This window comes from Calonectris borealis, chromosome 16 (genome assembly GCF_964195595.1).
Source record: "Calonectris borealis chromosome 16, bCalBor7.hap1.2, whole genome shotgun sequence".
Classification (NCBI taxonomy): Eukaryota; Metazoa; Chordata; class Aves; order Procellariiformes; family Procellariidae; genus Calonectris; species Calonectris borealis.
Window position 1 is genome coordinate 19,948,072 of NC_134327.1, and position 21,923 is coordinate 19,969,994.

The following is a 21,923-nucleotide window of genomic DNA, read 5'->3' on the forward strand; positions in this document are numbered from 1 at the left end:
GAGGGCGCTACAGCGCCCGCCAAGATGGCGGCCTCCAGGGCGGCGGGGGCCGCGGGCGGGGGCCGCGGGCGGCGGCGGCCGGTGCCGGCGGGGCGGGCGGTGGTGGCCGCCGCGCTGGCGGCGCTCGGCTGGCTGCAGGCGGCGCGCGGCGCCGGGTGAGTGTCCGCGCGGGTGCCCGGGGCGGTGCCAGCCCTGCCGTCCCGGGACGGGCGGGCCCCGGGGGTCCCTTCCCGGCCGGTAGCGCCGGGCCTCTCCGGGCCTCTCCGGGCCTCTGGCCCGGCGCCGCCGAGCGGGTGCCCCGAGGTCGGCTTGGTGGTGCGGGTACTAAGCGGGACAGCCTCCCTTAAGCCGGAGTGGGTTACGGCGGTACCGGGGGCTCCCCGGGGGGTGGGTTCCAGGGGTACCGGGGGCTCCCCGGGGGCTGGGGATGTCGTGAGGCCTTCCCCGCCCGCCACCCCCGCCGCGCAGCTCTCGTCCCACCGCGCAGGGCTGCAGACGCGCTCTGCCAGGGCAGCCCTGGGGCAGCCGGATCTTCTCATTGCAGGAGCCCCCCCAGCGACCCTCTGCTGCAGCCCTATTTCCCCTCCCGGCACGGCCCTCGGCACCACCACAGGCACGTCAGGGACTGTCAGCCCGTCAAGTACGGCAACAGAACACACGAAGCTTGGCCCAGCGACAACAGGACGGGCGGCCCAGTGGCTACCACCAGAACGTTTGTTTCTTACATCCCCCCGGGGGGCGAGGACCGCAAGGTGGTCTATGGCCACTTCACGTTTGTGAGGAACCCCCTGAGGACCTTCTCTGTGCTAGAGCCGGGCGGCGCGGGAGGCTGCCAGGCTCATCGCAGAGCCCCCGTGGAAGAGACCGCAAAGCTCGGGAAGTGTCTGGTGGCCCAGAACGGCGGGTACTTCGACATGGGAACCGGAGAGTGCTTTGGGAACGTCGTGAGCGATGGAAAGCTGGTGAAAAACTCTGGAGGCCTGCAAAATGCTCAGTTCGGCATCCGGAAGGATGGCACCATGGTGTTCGGGTAAGAACTTGGGGGATGTTTGGAGAGCACTCTCTCCTCCCTGAAGACCGGTAGGAATCACTGGGGCAGGAAGCACTGCCCAGGCATTGCTTCCTTGGCGTCTCCCAGTTACAGCATGAGGATGCTTTGAACACTTAAATTAGGGCTATCCTACCTCTACCCCATTGAGCTATCTCTGGCCATTGGCTTTTTTTCTTAGGATGAAGAGAAGCTGGATAAATTACTCTGATCTGTAGCTGCTTAGGTTCCTGTATCTCCTCTCCCAAAATGCAGCAGGTACACTTGATTATGGTAGAAGGGCAAGAGATCTCTATCCTCCCCACAGAGGAGAGGCAGAGCAGGCTACATAACTGCTCTGGCTACAGCACAGAAATCCTGGGGTTGGAAGGGACCTCTGGAGGTGCCTCATCCAACACCCTGCTCAGCGCAGGGTCAGCTGGGGCAGGTTGCTCAGGGTCATGTCCAGTCAGGTTTTGAACATCTCCAAGAACGGAGACTCCACAACCCCTCTGGGCAAACGTGTTCCTGTGATTGACCACCCTTTACAGTAAAAAAGTTTGTCTTATGTTAAGTTACTTACTGTTAAGTAGAAATCCAGGCATCTCCTGGATTGCCTGTGCTCCGCTGTGTTGCCCTTTCAGCAGATGGTTAAAGTCCCCCATGAGCGCCAGGGCCCGTGAACATGAGGCTTTTTCCAGTTTTCTGAAGGTCTTATCTGCTATTTTCCGACCAGGCCGTCTGTGGCAGACACCCACCAGGATGTCACCCACCTTGATCTGCCAGAACTCCAACCTGACCCGTAAGCGAGCCTGTGGTCAGTGCCTAGGCAGAGCTCCAGGCGTTCCTGCTGCTCTCTCACGTGAAGGGCAGCTGCTCCCCACTTCTCCCACCACATTCCCTGGGTACATCCCTGTATCCATCCATTGCAGCACTCCAGTCACACGCACTATCCTGCCATGTCTGCGTGATCCCAGTGAGGTTGTAGCCCTGCAGCTGCACAGACCTCTGATTCCTCCTGTTTGTGCCTATACTGCTTGCGTTATTGCACAGCTTCACACAGCCACCCACTCCGATTTTCCAGGAAGAGGGTGAGAGCTTCCCCGTAAGTCCTCTCACCATTTCCTTATTTGTGTGCATACGGTTGAGGTCCCCTTTTGTTTATACTTTGTTGTTTCAAGTTCTTATGCCCATGTCACCCTGCAACCTTCGCTTGCCAGCCTGGTCTGCCTCTTCCTCACCTGACTGTGGGTGATCATCTCCCTCCTGTGTCATTCCTGGTCTACAGCTCTCCTCAACAGATAGCCTATTTACCGGAGTTACTTTTGCCTCTCTTGGTCAGGTGCTTATTCCTCAGAGAGGGTTCTGTCCTTGTAAAAGCCAAATTCCTGTTGTCAACACCAGCTGTGCTACTCCATATTGACCCAGAGAATCCATCCACTGCTTCTCAAGCCCTTCCTCCTCACCAGCAGGATTGAGGAGAGGAGCACCGGGGCCACCCTTGGCTATCACCCCCAGAGCCATGCAGTCGCTCTTGGTGCACTCCTGGTTTCCCCAGCAGTGCTGTTGGTGCCCGTGTGGAAGAGCAGCAGGGGGTAACAGTCTGGGGGCTGGAGACGCCTCAGCAGTCTCCCCACACCATCCTAGATCTGAGCCCCCAGCGCACCTCCCTAGACAGGTTAGTGGGAGGGGGCTCTGTCCCCCACAGCAGGGAGCTTCCCCCTATCACTCACCCTCTTCCTCTGGTGCTGCTGCGGGGTTCAGGCTCAGCTGGCACAGACGCGTCGTTTCACAGAGCTCCCAGCCCCTTGCCTGCTGCCAGGGCACTGAACCTGGGTGGAGGAAGAGCTCCCTCCTGGTCCCAGGGCTCACAGACTTCCAGCCTTCATCATCACAGGATTTGCCACCCCAGTGAGCAGATCCTGGGTGCTCCTTCTGGGCATTGTGGGGTTCAGGGCTTTGTTTCTGCAGGCTATTAGGGAAGATCTGTCCATCTCTTTCTCATCATCCCTGCTGCTGTGCAGCATGCAGAGCTCCTCCTGTAGCTCCTTGTCTCAGCAGCCCAGCTCCTCAGTCAGCACACACTAGGGCACTTTCCCCTGCCCCCAGCTTCAGCAAAAGGCACCAGGTATCCCCGCAGCCCGAGCGCTGCCTTCTCCCTCCACAGCCTGGGCTGAATCGAGGTCTCTGCTGTGCTGGGGGTAGTTGTAGAAGTCGGTGCTGGCGGCTGCGCCCTGCGGTGTGTCACCACAGCCCCTGCCCTCTGCAGAGTCTCCAGCTCCCCCCTGCACGAGCCGCAGCATCTCCTGGCTGCTGGGAGCTGTGGGCTCAGCCTGGCGGTTACAAAGGCCTCTTCCTGGCCCCAGGTGAAAGGGTGACGCTCCCTACTAATCCGCGGGAGGCAAAAGCTCAAAGCACCCTTCGGTGAGGAATAGCTGACAGAGGGACTGTTGGTGCTCGCTGGAAGTAAAGGCCCCTAGTAGCTACCCTTCCCCAGCAGCAGCAGGCACCCTAAAGGTCCTAGAAGCGTTCCCTGAGGTCCTTCTGATGGTCTCAGAAGATTGAGGAGCAGTCTGGAAGCTGCTGCATCTGTTGGCTGCATTCTCCACCCCTCTGATAGCCCACTCCCACGTGCCCTCAGAGCTCAGCCAGGGTCTCTGCAAAGCCAAACTGCCCGGACCAAGCCGGGGATTTAGTGTGCAGCCGTTCTCTGACAGCCAGAGAACCATGGCCTTAATTTACATGGTGGAGGGGCTGGTGGAGTTGGTGACATGTCCAATATGGTGAGGGGGCTTCTGCCGAGGGGTCCAAGAGCAACTGCAAGGTCACTGTTGAGTCCTTAATCTCAGCTCTGCCCTGCTTCTCTCCTGCTCTGGCAGGATTTTCCGTGTCAAATGGAGTCATGGCGCTGTGTGAGTTGTTGTCTGCTTGGTGTCTTTGCAGCTTCCAAAACATGACACTGGAAATGGTTTTGGTGTAAATAATTTGGTCTGTCAGGGCAGTGGGGAAAGTAATTTGCAATTGATCCTTTCACACTATATCATGATCAGCAGGACGGTGCACCAGGGCACATTGTTACCCCTCTACCACCTAGACTGGCGACGGATAATTGCAGGCTTTAAAAGCCGACAGTTGATTAGTCCATGCTCAAGTCCATGTTGTGCAATTTGATCCATTTTCAGCTGTGTTCGTTTTGTCTTTGTGTTCCCTTCCCATGGGTAAAGGGATTTCTTTTTGCATGTTTTCCGTTCATGTATTTTCATTTCCACTTTTCTACAAAGTGGGAAGCTTTGTTCGGCTGCAATCACAGATACTAAAAAACTAAAAGTTGAGCATCCAGCTCCTAGACATGTCTGGAGCAGGTAGAACAATCAGTTTTAAACAAAAAACCACGCCGTTCAGCCCCAACCTTTGCTGCTGTCCTCTTCTGTCAGTTGCAAACATCACCCAGCATCAGGTTCTGATGAGGCGGGTGTGACTCAGCACCCTAATTCTTGAGAGAAGAATATCCCTTGGGAAGCACCCCACAGTGACACACAACGCCCGATTGTGGAAGTGGTAGCTGAACAGTCCTTTTACTGTCTGACTGTTCGGTGAAAGGTTTTGCCGTCGGGAAGAGTAGAGGAAGCTCTTTCCCAGGCGGAGGGGAGCAGGTAGCATCCAGCAGTGTCTTCCCCTCAGGGCAGCTGTGGGCAGACTGGATGCTGTTGCTGAAAACCCTCTCAAAAGCTGTTTGGCTGTTTTGCAGAATGGAAGCTGACAGACAGCAAGATGTTACAGCTGCTTCCACAGATCCCTGAGTGTTTGGCAATGGCTCTGCCCTCGTGTTCTGCCAGATGCTTTCTACCCTTATTATCCTGGCTCAGGTCTGCTGGCCACGCTGTTGGCAGGAGTTGTTTCATGCACAGTGGCCTGGGACCACCATTAACAGTGGTTTTGTGCAGAATAGCGGAGAACAGGGTCCACTCTGGCTGCTAAAGTGATGTTTCGCACTGCTTGGCCTCTAGTTTTGGATGTAGCGAGCCTTCATTCAGCCACCTTCTCCCCTTCTCCCCGCTTCTGGAGCCTGCTGGCAGCAGAAGAGGCTTTTACATGACACTGCCGTGACTGTGGGTAACCCCTCCTGCTCTCTCTTTCCTAGTTACCTGTCTGAGGAAGATGTCTTGGATCAAGCAAACCCTTTTGTGCAGCTTGTGAGTGGGGTAGTTTGGCTCCTAAGAGATGGAGAAGTGTACGTCAGTCAGAGTCAAATGGCTGAGTGTGGTGAAATTCAAACCACAGGTAAATATTGTAAAGCCTAGCTTCAGCCTGGGTATAGATTGTCCTTCTGATGGGGCTACTGGAAGGACGGGGTAGCAGTGGAAACTATGTTGTCTAGTTGCAGTTTGCTACTCACTTAAGAGGTCCAAATTTCTTCTACTGTGCTACTTTACCCCGAGTCTGTGGCAAGTGCAGTACAAGAAATAGGCTGCCTGCAAGATGAGGCTGCACTTGCCTGTTCAGGGTTGTTGAACAGAATTTGCTGAGGACTGTAAATAGTGGTGGCAAGATTGGCATTAATACTTGTCCTGAGAAACTCAAAGGAGATGCCTTTTACAGGAGTTTAAAACCGAGGGCTTGTGAATCCCCTTCTTTGTCCCTGTGCCAGACTTAACAAGAGTGCTTCTGGAAATGCTATTCCTAGATGGGCTTGGATCAACAAGAGGAACCTGGGCTCTGTTCTCGTTGTGTTTCAGTTTAGGTGAGCTCCTTGCTGGGAGCCGTTTTGCAGACAGATGTGTCTAAACAGCCAGTTCTGTCACCCAGCTGGTGCCTGAATTATTCCCTCTGCTGCACAGGAACCTTTGACAAGTTCATCAATGTGGTATCCGCCAGGACTGCGGTTGGACACGACAGTCAGGGGCAGCTGGTCCTGGTTCACGTGGATGGACAGACAGAATCCAGAGGGTAAGGCCAGGGCTGCGGTAAGGTCTTGGGGCAGGTGCAAGGTAGGTCTTAAAATTCTGTCACTGGAACTGGAGGGACTCTGCAGCTGCCAGTAATATGTTTTAAGGCAGAGACCTGCAGAGCTCAAGAGGTCAGTTGAAGACACGGCTGTTTGGTGTCTTTCTGGCAGAGCCAGAAAAGGCAAATGCAGCTTCCAGGCAGTGAGTCAACGTACCTGGGATGGCAGAGCTTCCCCCCTTCCACTGAGGAGAGGGACCAAGCTTCTAGTACAGCAGTTTCATCGAAGTCAAATAGCATGAATGAGCAGTGAACAAATGTTTGCTTTTGCAGGGTCAACCTCTGGGAAATGGCTGAATTTCTGAAGCAGCAGGGAATCATCAATGCTATCAACCTGGATGGTGGAGGGTCTGCAACGCTGGTCTTAAATGGGACCCTCGCAAGCTACCCGTCTGAGCACTGGTAGGTGCTGGCTGCTCATGCCCAGGGCTGCACAAGTAACTGTGCAGCTCCCGTTAGCGTGCAGAGCTCAGTCCGACCCCTCTGCTCTGCAAGGGAGTCAGTCTGCGTTGCTGGAGATCACAGCGTAAAGGCAAGTGACAGGTCTTGTGGGAGAGAGTGATTCTAAAACGTAAAGCGATTTAGTGACTACATATTTTTTCCACTTAGTCATCCAGGATTAAAGTTTAGCTGTTTTCAGACATTCAGCAAAGCTGTTCGACATGACTGAGTGGCCTGATGCTCTTAGACCAGGAAATTCAGAGCTGCATATACACAGGAATTAGCAGAGGTCTGTCAACTGCTTATTATTATGGAAGAGAAACACTGACTTGGAGACCCTGCCCTGCCTCACGTGAGGGAACCTAAAGAATATTTTACTTTAAGTTTAGCTTTTTAGTCATTTCTGACTGTAAACATGAAGGGATTTAAAATTCAGTTTGCAGTCTGACAGTTGAAAGCCAAGCGTTGCTATAACTGCAATGACGTCACTTATATCAAAGCAAATAATATTCAGGAAAAGACGTGCTGAACGCCAAAGTCAGGGAAGCCAGGACTGCTTAAAGGGAGACTTTGCTTGCATGCTGCTTTCTGTAATTCCGTGTCTGAAATGACTCCTATCCAACAGGTAGTTAAAACATTGACTCAAATCTAGTTTTATGTTTATATTTTCTCATTATTAATGTTCGTGTTTGCCAATGTGAATCAGAATGAAAGTTTGTGGATTGTATCAACTGGTTTCACGAAGGGCTGGGAGCAGCGCAGTGCTTGCCCGCCTTATGGGACCCGTCTTCTGTCCCCAGCTCCTTCGACAACATGTGGCGTTGCCCTCGCAGCATCTCGACCATCGTGTGTATCCACGAGCCTGCCTGCGAGCCTGCAGACTGCAGCGGTCACGGGGACTGCGTGCAAGGGGAGTGCCGCTGCACCGGGGGCTTCTGGAGAGGCCCAGCCTGTGACGTCTTGGACTGCGGCCCTTCCAACTGCAGCCTGCACGGCGTCTGCACTGACTGTGAGTCGCTGCGGTGCGGAGAAGGCCTCTTAACACGGAGACGCCTGTGGGTAGCTCGAGGGGAAGCACGGACCTGGGCAGTACGTACACGGGGAATATCGCTTACCTGCGCTCGAGGCACCGCGGTGGGGCCTCAGCACATCACTGTGTGCAGTCCTGGCTGGTCCCACCCTGGTGTGAAGGAGCGTAGCTCACATGAACGGCGCCGGCAGTAGCCGCTTCCTTCGCTGCGGAGAGCAGCAGTCTTTGGAGAGGTTCCCAGCCGCAGGAGCCCAGCCTTCTAGGGCCACAGGTGCCGATTGTCTGGCCAGCCCATGCCCTGGCTCGGGAAGCCAGCTGGTGCTGGCTCAGCCCTGGTCTTACCCTCTGGGTGTTTGAGCTGCTCTGCCCCTTCCCTCCAGCATCTGGAGCAGCAGCAGAGGTGGTAGAACACATTGCCTTTAGGAGAGAGCGGCAGGGGGCTGGGACTCAGATCTGGAAACCGGACCTGTAATAGGACTTGACTTCATACTCCATGTCTGAGTTTCCCTTTCTGCCCCCGGGGGTTGCGCTCCTGGTTGGTTTGTAAATCTGCTGACGGGACGGGCAGCGTATTACACTGTACGACAAAGCAGCTGAGTTCTGCCCCCTCCCCTTATTGTTCCTTCTTGACTCTCCTGCTTCATGATTTTTACACGTGAGCAATTGCAACTCTTCCATAAAGTTGTTCTGAATCTAGGGACTGCGTAATATACACCCCCAGCTTCTGCTCTTCTGTGCCTGCTCAATCCTGTTCTCCTGTTTCTTTGCTACCTCTGTGATGGAACTCGTAGCAAAGTTTGCACCAGTGAAGTGACTGGGCAGAGCTCAGCGGCTACAGGCGTTGGTAATAGTTGACCCAGAGTTAATCTCTCAAAATCCAATCAGCAGGAGGTTCTGCTGTGCTTGGCAGCTGCAGTGGGTGGGTATTTGAACCTAACCTGTGTGTGAGTTCAGGACTCCTCTTCTGTGGGTTCCTTGGCAGAGGCAGGGAAAGTTAAGAGAGCACCCCAAGAAGCAGAGGCTCCTAATTTTGAGTTCCTGCTATTTCTAGGTCTTTCTCTGTTGTTGTTAATGCCTGTTTATGTGTGTTTGCACAGCTGGATGCCTGTGTGATGCTGGCTGGATTGGCAGCAACTGCAGTGAAGGTAATGCTGACTTCCATCCACTCCACTTCTTCACAGCCAGCGAGAGGATAGTGTGAACCCCTTCCTAAGAGCTGGCCGCCTGCAGCGGTGGGTGGCTCCCCAAGAGGGAGCAGGGAAGGGAAAGGCTTCAGGGTGCTTTTCTTTTTGTCAGTGTGAGTTTAATTGCAGCCTGAGCATCTTAAGATTGGCTCGGTGCGAAGCACTTCAAGCTTGTTCAAGGCACAGACTCAGCTTCTGTTCTCTGAGCAGCCATCAACACCCTGTGCCAGTGACTGCTCCGTGGGTATAAGCGTGGGGTGGGCTTGCTGCCTTTGTGACGAGGGCCCTGATGAGATCTCTGCTTGTGCTAGCTAGATCTCCTGTAGCTTGTGCTAGCGGTTTCTATGGGGACGCTTGCACCCAGAAATGCCGGTGCCAGAACGGTGGCTCGTGTGACCCCGTGCACGGAGCCTGTTCCTGCCCGGCTGGGTATTATGGCAGCAGCTGTGAGCAAGGTAAGGGCTGCTCCCAGTAACAGCCTGGGCTGGGGAGAGGCTTTTGTGTTACACCCGAGCCCCCTCTCCTAGGCAAAGCAGGCTCAGGCCTGAACTTCACAGCTGGAGCGTAACCTGCCAGCTCTTAGGGGCTTGCCTGCCCTACCCAAATCGGCTAAAAAGAAAAGGAGGGAGCAGAGAGGAGTTTTCTTCATCATTAGAAAATTGTGGATGCCTGTTCAGTCTCTGCCCCAAAGAACTGTGTTGCTTTCCCAAGCTCGTGAGTGTAGAACACGAGCACTTGAACATCCTTCGCTTGAGGGAGTTGTGCCAGGCCCTGCCTGAAGCCCAGGGTTCAGGAGATCCAAGTCAGTGGCTGTGAAGTGCCCCAAAGGGCCCTTCTGGCTCACACCCTTCCAGCTCCGGCTGCGCAGGTGCTAGTGCTAACAGAGCGAGCGATGTTTTCGACTGTGTAACCACTCCAGCTTTTCTGGAGTGCTCGAGGCCCCCCGTGTAGCTGACTGAACAGCCTGCTCTGGTGACAGGACAAGTTAATTACACCGTGGGTGTAAACTTCTTGCATGCATGGTTACGCTAACGATGCTTTGTTCCCAGCCTAGGAATGCTCAGCCAGCCCGATCCCTATTTTACAAGATCTTCTCCTTGAAGTAAACAAAGCGACAGCAGTTAAACTCAGCGTTTGGTGCTTTCAGGCTGCTGGAGGAAGCGGGGTGGGCAGGCAGAACAGCTTCGTCAGGCTGCAGGAAAGCTGCTCAGCGCAGCCGAAGAGCCCATGGGTGCTTGTGCTCAAAGACGAGTACTTGCTTCCCTTTAGGAACTGGCGGCTGATGCCCCCCTCCACCTCCGCTTCTGAGCCAAACAGCAGGGCCGTAGCTCAGACTTGGCAGGGAGAAAAACACATGGGAAGCAACAAGGCCAGAGACGTCTGTGGTGGCAGAAGTGACACGAACACCTCAGTCAGACGTAGGTGAGGCTTGAGCCTCTCCTAAAGCTCTGAGCGTGCCCATCCTTCCCGGCACGGAGCTGGTGCACTTGGGGAAACAGGCGCAGTTGAGCTGGGGGCGCGGGGAGCTGCAGTGGTAGACTGGGTGGTTTCAGAGCATGCGGAGCTTTGACGATGACCGACTTCTTTGTGATCAATTCCCTAGAGTGTCCCCTGGGCTGGTATGGGCCAAACTGCCAGAAACCGTGTGCCTGTGAACACATGTGTCCCTGCCACCGGGAGACAGGCAGCTGCAACATCACCTATGAATTGGCCATACAGGAGCAGTTAAACAAAGGTACCTCTGGTTACAGCGGTTGTGTTTTGCTCAGTTATCAGCTCTGGCTGGCTGCCATCTTACCTAAGCTTGCTCTTTTTCAGTGGAATTTTACACCTTCCTCCTAATGCTGCCTTTCTTCCCTCTGTTCTTTGTTTTCCAGCTGGGCGGTGTTTGGCTTCCCAAAATAAGAGGAGCAAAGAAAAGTTCTCTCTGTCGGAGTAAGTGTGTAATACTCATCCTATATGTGTATACATCCACACCGAGTCCGTGCCATCCGTTGCTCACTGCGAGATGGAGTTGTTCGCACCACTCCCGGGTGCCAGGGCAGTGTCTCAGACCTGCTGCTTCATTGCCCAAAGCATCCGTGTTCCGACTTCATTATATCACCTGCAGCTCTCGTGACGGGAAGGATGGGGATATGGAAGGCAAAGCGATAGAAACCGAACCGTAAGCCAAGTGCTGAGCTGAAGCCCCCATCACCGGCAGTGGGTGCTCCGAGCCTAGCGCTCTGCAGCTTACAGTTAAACAAGAGCCACCTTTGCTCTCCCACTGACAACTACGTTGTCAACACAGACAAGGACAGTTCCAACACCAGAGCACAGCTTCTCTAGCATTGGTGAAGCTACAGTTGCTCTGCAGGCACAGCTGGTCGCTTTTTAGCTAAGCAGAAAGCCAAAAACACCCATTTGCTCCAGCTGCCAGAGCAGCCCTTCAAAGACTTTCACAGAGCATGTTCTCACCTGCCTGGGAGCAGAACCACAAGCTTATGATGACAGAGAAGGGAGCACAAACCTCCAGAAGTCGTTTGCACACCGGGAACACGTGAAAGCAGGTCAAGAGATCGCTTACGTAGATTTTTCTTCCCTCTGACAGAAAAACCTGGATCTCCACGACCTCTGTCTTGGCCCTGCTTCTCGTGATTAGCGCCATGGGAAACGTAGGCCTTTTCCTCAGGTCGGAGAGGCACCGTCAGAGTGGTGACTATCTCTACCACCCCCTGAGGGAGACGAACGGGGAAGCCAGTCACACCTCCACGTCTGCTGCCTGCGAGACAGAAGATGCTCAGGACCAAAGCCAGACACTCCTTTAGAGTCCCGGATGAGGAGAGATGAGGTATTTTACTCTGCACTTGCACTGCACCACTCGGCACGGACTGTTCCGGAGGCTGCTCAGACCCGGGGCGGGAAACTGCTGACTGACCACGAGCAGCAGCAGGATACCTCAGCCCAAGGAACTCCCTTGTTTCTGGCGCAGCCCTGCTGAGAGCACGGCTAGCTTCCCTCCCCTCCTCCGCCCGGGGCGAACGGGACTGCCTAGTTAGTTGCCATAGAAGGATGCAGGGCACAAGCCACGCACGCAGGTGGATAAGGGAATTCCACGGCTGCAGCAGGAGAGGAAATGGGCTGGTTACCTCCAGTGCTGGCGGGAAGCAGGTGAGGAATGTAAGCCATAGGCACTTCAGAAAGGTCCCTTCTCGCCTGAGCAGTGGTAGGTATTTTTAAGATGCAAGATAAATTGCCTGTAGCATAAAGCTAGGCTTAAGGAAGTTGGCTTAAGGATGCTGTAAGTCTGTAACTGCCCTTCCCGGGTAGGCAGACCATTTTAAAATGTTGAAATGGGTGCAGCACACAACGAAACCACAACGTTGCTCCTTCTGGGCATGGTGGTAGGCTCAAAGGCTGACACACAGGGTTGGGCCTTCCTTGCACCTGACTTTCTTCACCTGGCCTGCAGTGAGTGCAGGGCCAGAGTGTTTTCTTACTGAATCCTTAGTCCTAGGAGCAGTCTGACAGGTGCTTGATGAGCACTGCATTGTGGTAGGTTCTTGCAGTACAGCAACATAAAAAGCCTCCTCAGTTCAAAGAGTTCATTCTTGCGTTCTCTCCTGCCCCCCAGAAGCCGGCGTGCTCTGCCCGGCTGCGTGGGCTGCCACGGAGGTGCCCCGTCACCGCGGTGCCGCAGCCTGGAGCTCTCCCACCTGGGGAGGGGACGAGACAGCAGCAGCCCCCACGCTCAGCGGGACACAACCGTGCCCCAGCCCGGCCGGATCAGCCTGTGCCGCCCTCCCCGCGGGACAGGCCCCGCAGCAGCCCTGCTCGCTGCTGCTAGAACCGCCTTTCCCTCACCAGAGGGAAGGGCCGCCAGCAGCGGGCTGGGACCACCGTCAGCAAGCACTTCAAGGAACCCAGCATCCTGAACATCTCGGCTGGAAATGAGACATTTTACTAGAATACATCCTTGCACAATGCATTTTTAAAAAAAAAAAAAAAAAAAAAACAAAACCAAAACCAACATATTTGAGTTTGCTTCCATGGGAGGAAAAGCCTTTAATGTGCTACTGCAATGCTGTAAAGGGGGGTGTGAAGCCTGTCTGAGCCTGAATATTAACATTTTTATGCACTCTGTTTTTATCTGTCCAACTAAAGGATATGTAATTTTTGTGCCGCTGTTGGTATCAAATCAACCTGTAAATGGAAGATTCTATTTTTCTATTATTTACAGAAGACTGTGTGAAACTTGAATAAAGTCTATTAGTAATAACTGCCTGAAACTCAAATTCTTAATACTCGGTTGCAGAAGGAAGATGCGATCTTTTCCCAGTTAATCTGTTGGCCATTCGAACCCAGGGGGCCCTTTTTATTTTAAATAACCAACTACATTGCAGGATGATGTGTACGAGCCTACTCTGTGGTATGAAAAGAAACAAAAAATGCTGGTTCTACAGGAGAAAACTAAAGAACATTTTAGTTAAAAAGTAGGAATAAGTGAATACAAGCAAGACTTACCTCCATTTCTGTGGGTAAAGAGAGCGGCACACATGCTTAAATTTTCAGAGTTTACCACAATTTGAACAGTTGCATCAAACAATCAGACATGTTCTTTAAAGATGCTTTATTTCCCACATACAGAATGTACAGCTCCTACCAGAACCTACAAATACTGTAACTAAGTACATCTGTTGTCAAGTAACACGTTACAAAGCACTCTGCATTTTGCTAGTGTGCTCTTAAAGAATGTTTGGGTTCTTTTGGCTGAGAAAAATCAGGACTTCCATATATAAAAACGAAGACAGCTGCAAGGGAGAGAAAGTAAGTGCTTGCTAAAAAAAATTAATGCCCATTTAAGTTACATATGTAACTAATAGCTTGGAAGTGGATGTTGATGTCATTAAAAGCCAATGCATGTCACATGATTCCAATTTAGCCTTCCAAGAGATAAATAATCAGGTATAAGAATCACCACAAACATGTTGGAAGAATATTAAAGCTAATAGCATGCAGGAATCTTCGACAAATGCTTGTCAATTTTAGTCCTCAAGAGTCTAACAGCTCTGTTTCTTGCATTGTTTGGCTCACAGGATAAACATTTCGGATATTAAAGAAGTGTGAGCTAGCAAAATGAAAGAAGGGATCCCTCCGAGCAGTACGGCTGGCCTTAGCTGCTGCCTCAAGATAGCAGCTTCACACCTGAGTTGAGTGGACAGTTGGGCTCACCACTTCCTACCAGGAATTTTGAGGTGCAGTGTTACACATTTAAGATGACTGGATTATGGCATTTTCAAAAGCTTTTGATGAATAAACCAAATTGGGATTATAAATTCTTATTGAAAGTTGTTTTTTTCCTGTTACTGAAAGGGAATTGATACAACCAAACGGGCCAGCCACAAGACTGAAGTGAACAAGGCTGTGACTGAAGCTCCGCAAACAGATCGGCACAGCCAAAGCGGCTGCATCGCTCCCAATTCCCTCACGTAATGACAATCGGGGTCGCTCTTCCCCCCACAGCGAGTACAGGAGGCCGAGAAACCACCGGGACGTGCCCTCAGTGCCTCCCCGCTGACGGTGTAAGTGCCCGAGTGCCGGTTTGCAGCTTAGCCCTTGGCACACGGGAGCGGTGAAGCAGCCAGCACTGCCGCTTTCACACCCCCCTGGGCTGGAGTCTCCCTCGGTCCCCCCCCAAGGCTAAGCTGCTCTGTCCACAGCAGTTAAAAAAGCCCTTTTCAAACCTGAAAGACAGCAAAGTGTTTAGCCAAAACGACTCAGTTACTGCATCCCCGCTTTGCCCCCAGTCTAGTCTGACGTCCATCTTCAACGTGTGCCCACTGGTGACGTGCTCCGCGTTTGCCTTCCCCAGTCCTGCCGGGACAGAAGCCAGTAAATGGCGGGATGGGGCAAACCTGCAGAAATTGCTGAGAATAAAGGTTTCACATATGGCCATATTTAATTGTAAACAACGGCACAACACTTTGTACCTGCAGCACAGCGTCCTTTCTCTTGAGATCTCGTATCACATTAAACATGGCAACAGCTCTTTGAGGTAGGTATCGTGTTTTGCATATGGAATACTTGAAACGGGGGAAAGCCCCAACTTACTGAGGAGCTATTTTTTAAGTACCCAGCTCACCGCCTTCACTGAGAGCAGCTGCCGGGACACTGCTGGGGAGCAGGGAGGGCCTTGCTGCATCTCTAGCTCAGCACCCAAAACTGGAGTCCATTTTTCAAGGTTCTGGCTTACAAGATCTATGAGAGATGAGTAGCTCCCAGGGAGCCGGAATGCAAAACTCCTCCCAGTCTCAACTCACAAGAGGTTGCTGTGAAGAAAACAGTGTGTTTTATTTCCTAAACCACACTGATAGTCATTTTAGAGGGAAAAAGGTGTTTTAGAAGAATTCTGCTTCTTTTGTGTCTGCAGTTCACAAAGTCGGGTTTAAAAAGCACAGCACAGCATCAGCCACGACATCCAGGCTGTTGTCCCCTTTCTCCTGTTACATTAACCTTTGGGAAAAAGGGGGAAAAAAAAAAAATCCGTATTGGATTATTTAAATTGGTAGCTAAGTAAATTGGTAGGTGGAAAAACCCAGGCAATTTTGCTTAAAATTGACAAGGGAGAGATCACAAGCTGCTTCCCAAGCAGATGCGTGCAGCAGCCTCTCGTGGGGCAGAGGCGCGGTACCAGCGAGGAGCCAGAGGAAAGGCCAGGGTGTGACAGCAGGAGGGAGCGCTCCCTGGGACCGGCCCTTCGCCTCCCCCTGGCTCATTCAGAGACCTGCCAGGAGTGCCGAGTTCCAGACGCCTCACTGACAGGAGTTAAACACCCAAAACTTTTACTGGTGAGAGGAGAACAGCATATGCCACATTTTAAAATAAAAAATATAAAATCCAGTGCAATGGAAGAGATTCTTAACCAGAGCAAACAGGAATGTTACCACCATGGGACGTGACCAACCACGTAAGAATCGAGCCTCAGGAAGCTGAAATCCTGAAACAGCACGGGGAGGACGAGGCTGGGTTTGCTCTTGATGCTTTGGGAGTCAGTTTGAAATTCTGCTTCTAGCATCAAAATTAATTATGGGTAAGTATTTTACATTAGGGATACACACATGCAGTTTTAATTCCAGAACTCTTGATTTTTCCAGAGCAAAGGTATTGCTTTTCCCTCTCTATCAGACTCCAATTACGCTAAAATGCCAGAGAGAAGTTTCATTCATCTGGGAGAAATGGTAAAGTCCACAGAACAAGTGGGGAACTCTCTGAAATCAGAACTTTCCCCAAGGCCTGCGTAACTAAGCTACCTGTTCTGCTCTCACAGTGAGAGATGCAAGGTGGGAGAGAAATTTGACTCCAATACTTTAAAAAAACCAAGTATCTCCCATTGTTCCCAAATATTGGGTCTCTCTTCTCCTTTGTCAATGCCAGGTGCTTCAAAACCAGTAATTAAAAAAGCAGGGTTAGAAGAACTAGTTTACACATATGTTGTTCTTAGTTGCTCAGATTCCATCAACCTTAATAAAAACTTGGTGAGAGGGAAAGAAACCCCAAGTCTTTACTGAGAGTCACGGCCACGGGTACATGAATTGCTGGAGGAGGACACCACGCTTCCAGCACCACCTGTGCCTGCCCCCACCCCGAGCCCAGAACTGTTTGTGCTGCTCCCCAGCCGGGGAACTGGAAACTCGTTCATTTTAGACCACATTTGCCATGTTATGTGACAGGAGCCACTCGGCTGGGATAACCTGAAAAATCCCGGGGGCCGTGCCCTCGCCATCCTTCCGCAGGCAGATCTGCGCAGAGGCAACCTCCAGCTGGCGGGGAGGAGTCTTCACGCAGCGGAGCTGGAGCCGAAGGCAGCCGTCCCTCCACATCAAGCCCTGCGTGTCTGCTAGCTGCAAATACCGCCCAAGGGCAACTGAGTATTTGGCGCCTATTCTCGCTTCGTTGCCACCTAGACAAGAACACATATAACTCTGCTGCCCAACCTGATCAATAGACATCTGCTCTCTGGAATAATCCGTGGAGATTATGGACAAACATGGTATTTTTGGTGTGTCACAAAGATGCACTCTTTTTTTACAACTCCTGAACTCAATCCTTGCTTCTTAATCCTAAGAAAACATCCCTCGAGTCCAAAAAGCATTGGACTCCAACCCTGCCTTGCAGGAAAAGGTGACACACAGCCCTTACCCCAGTGCTCTGTGCGGTACAGCCCTTTACGCAAGAACATCCAGTGATCATAAAAGATTAGAACTGAAGTAGAAAGATTTCTTGCGATCAGTTATTCCTTTCTAAAACAAAGTTCATCCCATTAAAAAGGTGACTGGATTTAATAAATAGTCATTTTTGAGATTATAAATAAGTTAAAAATTAATTAAAAATAAGCTAGTATTTGAATAAATACGTTTCAGTAAGTGCTTAAATACATACATGCTTTTTTTTTTAAGTTTTCTCTTCAAGTTAGCTCATGCTTTAAAGAAGCAAATTCTATAATACTGCCATAAAATTTTGTGCCTTCAGGAAATAAAATATTGCTTTTCTTAGCCCTTTATAATTTGATTCAGTTCCCATCCACTTTGATGAGATGGGTCAGATCTACTCATTATTGCTTGTAAACCTGAGGAAAAAGGAAAAACAGTTTATCTTTAAGAAAGATACTGCTTACTGCAGGCAGGTTCTCCGCCTGTACTTTCTAGAAAACCATTTTGACTTGTGTCTCAGTGGGTTAAAAAAATCCAACACATTTCCTAATAGCATCCTGTCAGCTCAGAAGAGGTTTTAGGTTTGACCTGGAACTGATTTCTGAAACGTCCTGTCTGTATTAAGGTATTTACAGTTTGCTTCAAGTCCCTGCACCTGAAATGCCCGCTTTACTTTCTGATGTGTAATTGGTACCCTGGGCACCCAGAAAACTAGATTAGTTTTGCTACAGGTGAACAATCTAGTCTTAGAGATCAGACAGGTAAGGCAACATCAGTCTCCTCTACCACGCGTAGGGAAAGGACTGACTGGAAAGAGCCCTTTAAAGTTGAGTAATGTACAGATCCATGCAAACCGACATTCATCCAAAAACACAATTTGTGAAAAAGACTACTGAGAAGTAGGCGTCTGATATAAAATTTCTAAATCTGCCATTTGAATTCTCAGTTTTTATGTCTACAATAGCTCCCAGAAGCCTCTCTGTGTCCAAATGGCTGCTACCTGTGGTCACACGAACGACTGCCTCAAGGCTCAGTCCCTGTAGGCTCTTTGGTTTGGTGCACAGAGCAGCTCTGGGGTGGCCAGGAAGCCCTGAGCGATTTTTCCTTGCCGCTGTAGCCTTGGCCCTGCTATCTAGAAAGATGGGAGCTGCTCTGGGACTGGCTGGAAGATGTCGTGGCTCCACTCAGCTGGGAAAAGCCGCTGTTGCAGGATTCCAGGCTTGACATGGATCCCCTGGGATGGGACAAAACAGATGTATTTGTTAGGAAGGCAGCTATTAATGGATAACTCTATACATCTGACAGGAGATCAACTTGCATTCTATAATGCTTGCAGAAGTATTTTATTTTTTGTCCCATCTTTTTCAAGTTTGTCTCTAAGAATCTCAGGCTTCCTTTGTGTCATGATGAAAAATTAAATTGTCACAGATATCTTTTTTCTTAGCTACAGATATTATACCTTGTCTCTGGCAGTTATTCTGGGAGTGGGACACAGCTGGAGCCTCTGTGGGGCTGCATTCACAGCCCCTGAGCAGAAAGGAAAACTAAAGAGCACTCCAAATGCAGCATAGCTCAGTGAATGCAGCTGCCACCGTTAACCCGAGAGCTCCAGCCTGCTAAGCACAAGTCCCAGCTTCATCACGTCCAGCCATGGTCTCCAGCTCCTTCTGCCAGACTGGGTTCACCGTAGCTGTGACTGCCTATTGTTCCTGACACATTTTATGCAGGTAGAGCAACAAGGAACAGGTCTGAATGATCAGAGTGAGGAATTTGCTGCTGCTCTGACTCCACAGGATCTGGCCAGGTCACATTCTCAAGGTCACCACCTGCCCATCTGCAAGTCTGGTCTACCTAACACTTCCTCCAACCCCTAGTGAAGGGTCAAGTACTTGCAAAGAATTCAAATTACTGGGTGATTTGAAAAGTGCTTTTTGCATTAAAGCAGGCTAGACAAATCCTGCCGAGGTTGATGTATTCACCTATTCAGAAAGCACTCTCCAAGTCACAACTGACATCCTTCTCAAGTGCCAAACGAAATATGTATGAAATAGCCCAGCTGATATTTGTAAAGTTACTCCAAAAGTAACTTCTCAAAATGTTCCCATCTAAGATCAAAAAACTCCTCAGTCAAAAACCTCCCCCTCTTCAGGTAGCTGTAAAGCAAGAACCGAAGCACAAATTCTGCAGGTGGACATACAGCCAAGGGGTCCCTTATTACATACAGCACTGAAGGAGATTATTGTGCAAAATGCCACCAAGTCTTTGTCCATCTAACTTATCATCAATGAAACGCACACCCTGTGGAGGTCATTGGTATCTGGATGTTTAACTCGCCCTCGGACCTCTCATTTGGCTTCTCTATTGCAAGTCGTATAGTAAATCCCCCCAGTAAATCTCCTACCTGAAGTCCTTGGATGCAAGCACCTCGTAGTAGTATATGAGCTTGCACTTGTGACTGGAAACTTGCAGAGAGGCAAGAACATCATCCACCCGAGGGAGGCTGGTGCCAGAACAGGGGAGAGGGCCGTGCATTTTCCACTGGAGAATGTAAAAGCCAGGCCAGCGAGTCACATGAGACCCCTGGAAGAGAAAGAGAGTGCCATCAAGTGACTGCCAGGCGTCTAAGAAATAGATGAATGACTTGGCAAAGTCAAAAGCAACTATTGAGCTGACTACTTTGGGGAGCGTACATCATTCACTTATTTTACATGCCTGAGCCACACATCCCTGTAATGCTATTAAAAAAAAATAGATGGTTATTTTCAATCAGCTTATCATCATGGACTACGGAATCTCTTTCCAATGGCTCAGTCTAAATTAGGACTGCAATAGCAGCCACTTTCTCAGGGAATCCAGAGAACGATGACCACAGCAACTATTTCCAAGCAATACATGATTCCCCATGCTATCAATTCCTTCCCCTCCCCACCACCAGACCATTTTGGAGTTTGCTAGGACTGTAAGATTCATGCCAGGACCCAAACACATCTGACCTGGATGCTCTCTCCTTCCCGGCAAACCAGTGGAGATTCCATACGGCTGTAATCCACCCCAAGGACCCATGTCTTATCAATTAGCTGCATATTGTCCCCAGCAGCAGAGGTACTTGGTAACGTGGCTTCTTTATGACTTGTTTCAGGAGCTCGCTTGGAGTGAAAGAGGCTGAACACCACATCTCCCTTCAGGATGTCAAAGTCCCAGGTGATGACGGATTCCCCTTCCAATATCTCCACAACTATCTAAGAAGGGAACAGAACAAGCACATTGCAAAGAGTCAGGTCTTCAGATGGCAGCCAGCATCTTTCTCCCCACTCTGCAAACACGCTTTTCTCTATAATCCTTCAGTTAAGCTATTGGTCTTGATTCCAAAGGAGGATATAGACTGATTTCCATTGCCACCCTTCTGCCCCAATAGATCGGCTCAGGCATTTTTACCCCATCTCTCTTGCTTGTAAATCATTTGCTAGTTCTAGGAAAACCTCAGCGGAACTGAAGCAAAGCATTCAGGACACAGCAAAGAGCACTTTCTGAGTGGCTATGAACTCCAAAAGGCACTGCTGCTTTTTCAGGAGCCTAAGCAGGCCAAACCAGAGTTACTTATCATCAGTGAAGCTGGTAGGCTGTTTTGACATTCAAGTGCTCCGTTTTTGGACATTCTCTTTTCTGATAACGCCCATCAGGATGTTCCCAGTACAACCTTCTCATATCACCACCATTACTGTTCTAGTTATGCCACTGAAAATGGAAGCTGTACTATCAGAAGGGAAACTGAGGCAGCTTTATCTCCCCAAGAAGGAGTTCCAGAAGATCAGCCCACAGTAGAAACAAGTGAAACTGTTTCTCAAACTGCAGTTCTTTATTTCCACACTTCTAGCTAGTGTTAGCCTTCCCAAGAAAGGCACACTGCTGCTGAACCATTTCGTGCTCACACTTGGGGAGCCCTTTGTTGTTCTAGTAAGCGTTAACAAAAAGAACATGTCACTGATACCACTTCAGCGCCTCCTTCAGCCTTATGAAGTTCTGGTTTGTACCTCGTGTGGAGCTCCTTTGAGGACACTCGCAGAATGATAGATAGTTTCTGTCCACAACCGGATGTGATCCGAGTTCTCTGGCTCTTCTTCTGTTTGATAAAGTGACTTGGGAACAAGTCCACCTTCGGGGACAGTACACTGGAAGAGTTAGACAAACAAATATGAGGGTTCATACTCATCTAGTGGTAAATTATCAAGTTATTTGTACCATGAACACTTGCCTGCTGTCAGACACAGAAGACGACACCCTCAGCTGGCATAAGATTTCATAAGCAGGACTAAGTTTACTTGAACTATGATGATTTATCTAAGCTCCATTTAGAGAGCTGACCTCTAAGTCCCTTCTCCAGGGCAGCATCACCACTTCAGGGTGAAGTCTCCTGTGCACAAACTAACTGCACCGTGCTCAGAGCAGCGGTATCCCAGCCAGAACAGAGCTTTAACCATCCTTCAGAAGGGAGTGGAAGGCCAGGGCGTTGAGGAGGAGGAATCGAGGGAGTTTGCACATTGCAGATTCCATCTGCACAACAGGAAGGAAAACTCACCATGCAGTCTCCTCCCAGGAAGTCCGGGATCACATCTTTGTCCACATAGTCTACCAGCCCTCCTGGACCCTGGTAGTTATTTCCACTGTAAATAAGGAACTTCTGCCTTGTGTTCTCATTGATAAAGGGACTGACCTGAAATAAAAAGTGGACAGAAGACATCACTGTCACTGAGTGAAGTTAGAGACAATGTTTATACCATCTTACATGGATGCTTTAGGCTCCGGACTGGAAGGCCTCATCAGCAGGAATGCAGACCAGCAGTAGTGCAGAGCTTCACAACTCTGAAGCACTTCCCCAAAGAAAGGGGCAACAGATGGAACGCGTCATCTCACTACATTTTCTACTTCATGTAAAATAAGTTTGCAGTCACCGCACCACGTATAAACCTCAGAAGAAATTTAACAAGCATGTTCTTACATTGCCAGAAGAGCAGGCACCAGGCAGAACTATATTTATACTCTTCTCTTCA

General features: G+C 50.5%; 2 protein-coding genes across 3 annotated transcripts in view; one reads left to right on the forward strand and one right to left on the reverse strand.

Moving 5' to 3' along the window:
- The first annotated feature begins 24 nt into the window (after window positions 1-24).
- NAGPA (N-acetylglucosamine-1-phosphodiester alpha-N-acetylglucosaminidase) lies at window positions 25-13,467 on the forward strand. The gene is made up of 14 exons (XM_075166062.1): window positions 25-155; window positions 545-1,030; window positions 1,764-1,829; window positions 1,960-2,118; window positions 5,169-5,308; window positions 5,866-5,974; window positions 6,305-6,433; window positions 7,273-7,481; window positions 8,600-8,647; window positions 9,013-9,141; window positions 10,290-10,421; window positions 10,564-10,621; window positions 11,277-11,516; window positions 12,300-13,467. Exons 1-13 carry the CDS (start codon window positions 25-27, stop codon window positions 11,491-11,493), a joined length of 2,013 nt encoding a protein of 670 aa, XP_075022163.1. The 3' UTR covers window positions 11,494-11,516; window positions 12,300-13,467.
- Window positions 13,468-17,803: 4,336 nt separating this feature from the next.
- SEC14L5 (SEC14 like lipid binding 5) overlaps window positions 17,804-21,923 on the reverse strand; it is a 38,890-nt gene continuing 34,770 nt past the window's right edge. For both annotated transcript variants that reach the window (XM_075165872.1, XM_075165873.1), the window contains 5 exons: window positions 21,452-21,586; window positions 20,907-21,044; window positions 19,869-20,114; window positions 19,277-19,455; window positions 17,804-18,109 (listed from right to left, as the gene is read on the reverse strand). In XM_075165872.1, the coding sequence (XP_075021973.1) occupies window positions 18,004-18,109; window positions 19,277-19,455; window positions 19,869-20,114; window positions 20,907-21,044; window positions 21,452-21,586 (804 nt within the window). In that variant the 3' untranslated portion in view covers window positions 17,804-18,003. The remainder of the gene's footprint in view (window positions 18,110-19,276; window positions 19,456-19,868; window positions 20,115-20,906; window positions 21,045-21,451; window positions 21,587-21,923) is intronic.